The sequence below is a fragment of the Puccinia triticina genome, chromosome 12A (assembly GCF_026914185.1).
Source record: "Puccinia triticina chromosome 12A, complete sequence".
NCBI lineage: Eukaryota > Fungi > Basidiomycota > Pucciniomycetes > Pucciniales > Pucciniaceae > Puccinia > Puccinia triticina.
Window position 1 is genome coordinate 3,428,039 of NC_070569.1, and position 4,352 is coordinate 3,432,390.

Genomic DNA, 4,352 nt, shown 5'->3' on the forward strand with positions numbered 1-4,352 from the left:
TTAGAGGGTATTATGTGAGGTGCCAATGGGTGCTGGGTAAAAATACCGCTTGAAGCGTGAATCATGTACATATGCGACCCCAGTTGATTTTATGTTGGGACATGTAAACCAAACAATCTGATGATAACGGTAGACATACACAAAGATGTCCCATGTTTTCTTGAACACGCGAAAGAAAATCATTGATAATAAAACCACATGAAATAAACTACTGGTCAGGACAATGAAACACAATTTTGATAATTGAGGCGTTGGGACAGTTTGGATGACAAGCTGATCAATTGGGATTGAGAAAATAGGAAAGTAAAAGGCATCGTAATTGATTTGTTACAATGCAGTGATGTAAGAGTGAAAGAAGTTGGGCTGCGCTGAAGGGGAAGGGCAATAAAATAAAAATGACATGAAATGTACATCCAAGGAAACTGAGAGGAGACGCTGGCAGCCTCGAGTCAAGCTATCTTAGTAGCTCCATGGCTGACTGACCAGCTGCTGTACGCTGACCAAAGCCCAGTATTTTACATCTGAATCGTGATGAGTCATCAACTTCATGACGGCAGGTTTGGCACCTAATCGCTCGGCCGATCTGAAGAAGTGCGACAATTATTTAATCAGCTTTCTCTTCGGTGGAAGTTCAAACGATAATCCAAGGTCATGTTCAAGAGGTCCGTACCTTTTGCCGACATCACTATGCTTGACATATTGCGATAAATCATTCGCTGCAACCGCCAATACAACTGGATCAGAAGCACTGGATAGGAGCTCGATGACTTTCCTGATTAAAGTGTGCGGAAGGTGTTCGGGTCAGAAAGCAGCGGTCGCAATGTGATAATAATGTGGAGAAACAAACTACTAACTTGAGCTGTTGGTGATTTTTCTCATTTAGTTTATCTGCATTTTGCGACCAAAATTCCTCAGAGGTATGAGGCGGTGACCAGCGCAGCAAGCCTGATTCCAATTCCGTCAAATATTCGTCGTACGTACTATAATCGGGACAGAAACAGTGAGAGCTTGTTCCATCCATTTGAAGTACAAAAAAGAAGAACAAGCTCATATCACTCACGTCATTTTTCGCTTGGCCTCTTCTAATTGTTCCTTCAACCATTCAATGTCATCTTTTAATTCATCATCGGACCATTTGCGAGACGAGAAGTTTTGGATGAGTGGTAGAAGGTTGCCAGCTACTAGCATGGTGGCTAGGTTAGCCTCCGGTGCCTTCTCGGCGAGATTCTGTAAGGGGAAATGGACATCAACAGGTAGAAGTTTTAGAACAATCAAAATAAGACATGTGACTTACTCTGAAAGTGGCAACAAGTATTCGTATAACTTTTTCTTTCACAGCACTTCTGGCTAGCTCTGTGAGAAGTGGTATGATGGAAAAACGTCTACCGCAGAGTTTATTTGAGACACCGGCCAGTCGTAAGGTCTGCAAAATTTCTCACTTACTTGTTAAATTGAGATGCAATTTCAACATCAAATGTGAGGAGCCAAAAACAGAAAGCCAGCTGATACTGTATTTGAGCAGTCATACGACCAGCGCCCTTCATCTTTTCAACCAAACTGTCGTATATGTTGTGAAGTTGAGTGTTCCCTCTGACAAGGTTATGTTGAATCGAGTCATTGAGATTGAGGATGCATACCTTGAAATGATGCTTGTTTCGTTTGCTTCGCCGTTGCTAGAGGCTCCCGATCCTTTGGCTGCCCATACAGCTTGTCTCGCGATGGGTTGTCTCAACACATGTTCAAACAACTCGATACCCAGCTCTTGCTCATTAGAATCTCCTGAGCTGGTCAACCGGGCGATTTCGGGTCCAATGGTAGAAAGAACATCTTGTGGGGGTGTAGGATGGAATCTAAATTTCAAGATTTCGTTTTCATCAGCCGCCCACTTCACAACCTTGTTCAGCTCGAGTGAAAGATGATTCGCAGACAAACTCTAAAAAGACACTCAGAAGGGATAAGGTCTTGGTTCGGATATAGTAATCGGATGACTCCAGATGAGGGGTTAGGGCAGCGTAGGGATCCAAGGCGTGATCGAGGAAAAGTGCGATTCGTTCTTCGTGATCTGATGTGCTAGTGGTTCCTAAGTCCATCGAGGCCCAGTGAAAGAAGGGAGATAAATCGTACCTTCTATCATGTCACTGAGGTAGACCAACGTCGCCTGTAAACAGTCCACCCGGCTTAACTGTGAAAGTAAACTGAGATACAGAGAAACATATTTCTCGGTGTCCTACAATGAAATGTCAGTCAATTGAGCATGCAACAAGGAAGGAATCGCCCGGCCAACTAACGTGCTCCCATATTTGTTCTTGCTTGAGTTTTGGCTGACTGGCTGTAGCCTGTATTAATGCGAGGTCATCGGCAGATATCAACGAAGCCCTATGGTAACCCTGTGAGAGGCCAAGTTGATCAACGAGTCAGTCTGGTAGTTAACTGAGAAGCAATTCGCGTCTTACCTCCCACGGAATTTCCCGAATCCGAGTCCGACAGTCCTGGTCCTGAATCCACGCATTGAAAAACTTTGACATGATAGCTCGGTGATTTGAGATTGAGGCTGATGGGCGGTCATCAACGATCTCGGTGAACTTGAACCAGTGCATAAGCTGTAGCTCCACCTGTCTATAAGCATCTCGCCATATAAGCATTCACTTTCGGTGTTGTCATTGCCAGCGCAACTCCGCTACGAGCCTACGGGTGCAATCTGGTGCAATCGGGCGGGTTCGGGCCTCCCGCAGGCTGCCCGTGTCGGGCCGCAGAATAAATGGGTCGAGCTTAACTATGTAAGCCTCTCCGAGGAGGCGCGAAGCGCCTCCAAAGGAGAGGCTTACCTCTAAAGTCACACCATTGGCCCTACAGACTCGAGAATTTCTGGCAAAAAAACACATATTTTCTTTTCAAAATGCTTTTAAAAATATGGTTTTTAGTTTAAAAAAAATCTGAGTAGACAGACTTGTAGCCTGCAATCTCAGCTTCCATTTCGCAGTTTTTTTACCTAGCTGACACACATAATGACTAGCCCACTCCACCTAATGTGAAGTGGTTCTGGAGTGGTGATCCAGTGGTTTTTGGGCTCAAAATTTGAAATTCCCTGAGCCCGTGTGGGCTTGAAGGGGGGGATTGGGTACAGAAATCCACCATGTAGCAACATTTACAGGAAATTTCTTACCAGGGGGGATGGATATGGGGGAGTTTGAAGTGGGGGAAAATAAGCTTAGAAGCTGGTGATTGTAATGGTGCCAAAGGCAAGGAGAGAATTGGAAGTCTAGAGGGTGATATTGGGGAAAATGGGGGAGAGTAGGATCCTCCCTGCCATTTTTCTTGATCCTGTAGGGCCAGACAGCAACTTTAGAGGCAAGTCCCTCCTTCAGAGGTTGCTACGCTCCCCCAAGGAGGGTACGCTTGTGTTAGTTTGTAAATAATTCCGCTTTGTCAAACCAATGAGCTTACCAAGCACTTATGTCCAAGCCCACTCTTGTTGGTTCCACGGATCAGCTGGATCCTGTTGGATCCACAATCCCACTTGCCAGGATTCCAGAAGTGCCCTGGCGTGTAGGGGCGCCCATGGAGCGGCCAAAGCATGGTGCCCCCTATTTTGAGCTTTCTGGTGTCACAGGAGGACTTCCTGTCAAATCTGTGACCCCTGCAGAAATTGATTTACAGACCCAAAACGTTATTTTTATTGGGGGGAAATGTAGTCCCATAGGCTGCAGGTCTGTTCCTACAGTGGAAGACTTCCTGTCAATCTGTGAACTCGTAATTTTCCAGATTGCACAGGGAAAGCTGGGCTCAATCACCCCAAATCCTAGGTCTGGTTAGATTTACCTGCAGAATCTGAGCAAATCTGGGTTTCCAGATTGACAGGAACTCCGCCAGTGGATGAATTCCCATCACATCTGGGACCCTTGCAGTTGTGGATATAGCCCCAAAAATCTAGATTTTTGCATGGAAATCTAGCATTTGGGTCTCCAGATCAGTTCTGGGAGGTCCTCAGATCTCAACAGGAATTCCTCCAGGAGGTATTTAATGATCTGATGTGGGGAAATTCAATATTTTCATGCAGGAAAAAATCAAGTAATTGGAGGACTTCCTGTCAATCTGGAAAGTCAGATCTGAGGCTCTGAGCCCAAAGATTTCAGATTTGGCAGGGAAACCTAGGTCACCAGAGCTCCCAAAAGTGATCCAAAGTTCCAAATTTCAGATTTCCCAGCAAAATCTGAAATTCCAGATTTATTCAAAGTTGACAGGAAGTCCTCCATTACAAGAAAAAAGGGGGAGATGGATTAAGGACCAGACCCAAAGATCCATTGGGTCCAACTACCAGCTGGAATCAGTAAGGTTTTCTCAGAGGCTGGGAG

At 45.3% G+C, this 4,352-nt stretch overlaps 1 protein-coding gene across 1 annotated transcript; it reads right to left on the reverse strand.

Moving 5' to 3' along the window:
- Positions 1-459: 459 nt before the first annotated feature.
- PtA15_12A306 (uncharacterized protein) lies at positions 460-2,642 on the reverse strand (the record flags this gene model as incomplete). The annotated part of the gene is made up of 11 exons (XM_053161901.1): positions 460-583; positions 671-772; positions 855-980; positions 1,061-1,227; positions 1,295-1,382; positions 1,444-1,557; positions 1,638-1,850; positions 1,933-2,062; positions 2,125-2,227; positions 2,289-2,387; positions 2,454-2,642. 11 exons carry the CDS (start codon positions 2,640-2,642, stop codon positions 460-462), a joined length of 1,455 nt encoding a protein of 484 aa, XP_053025872.1.
- Positions 2,643-4,352: the final 1,710 nt, after the last annotated feature.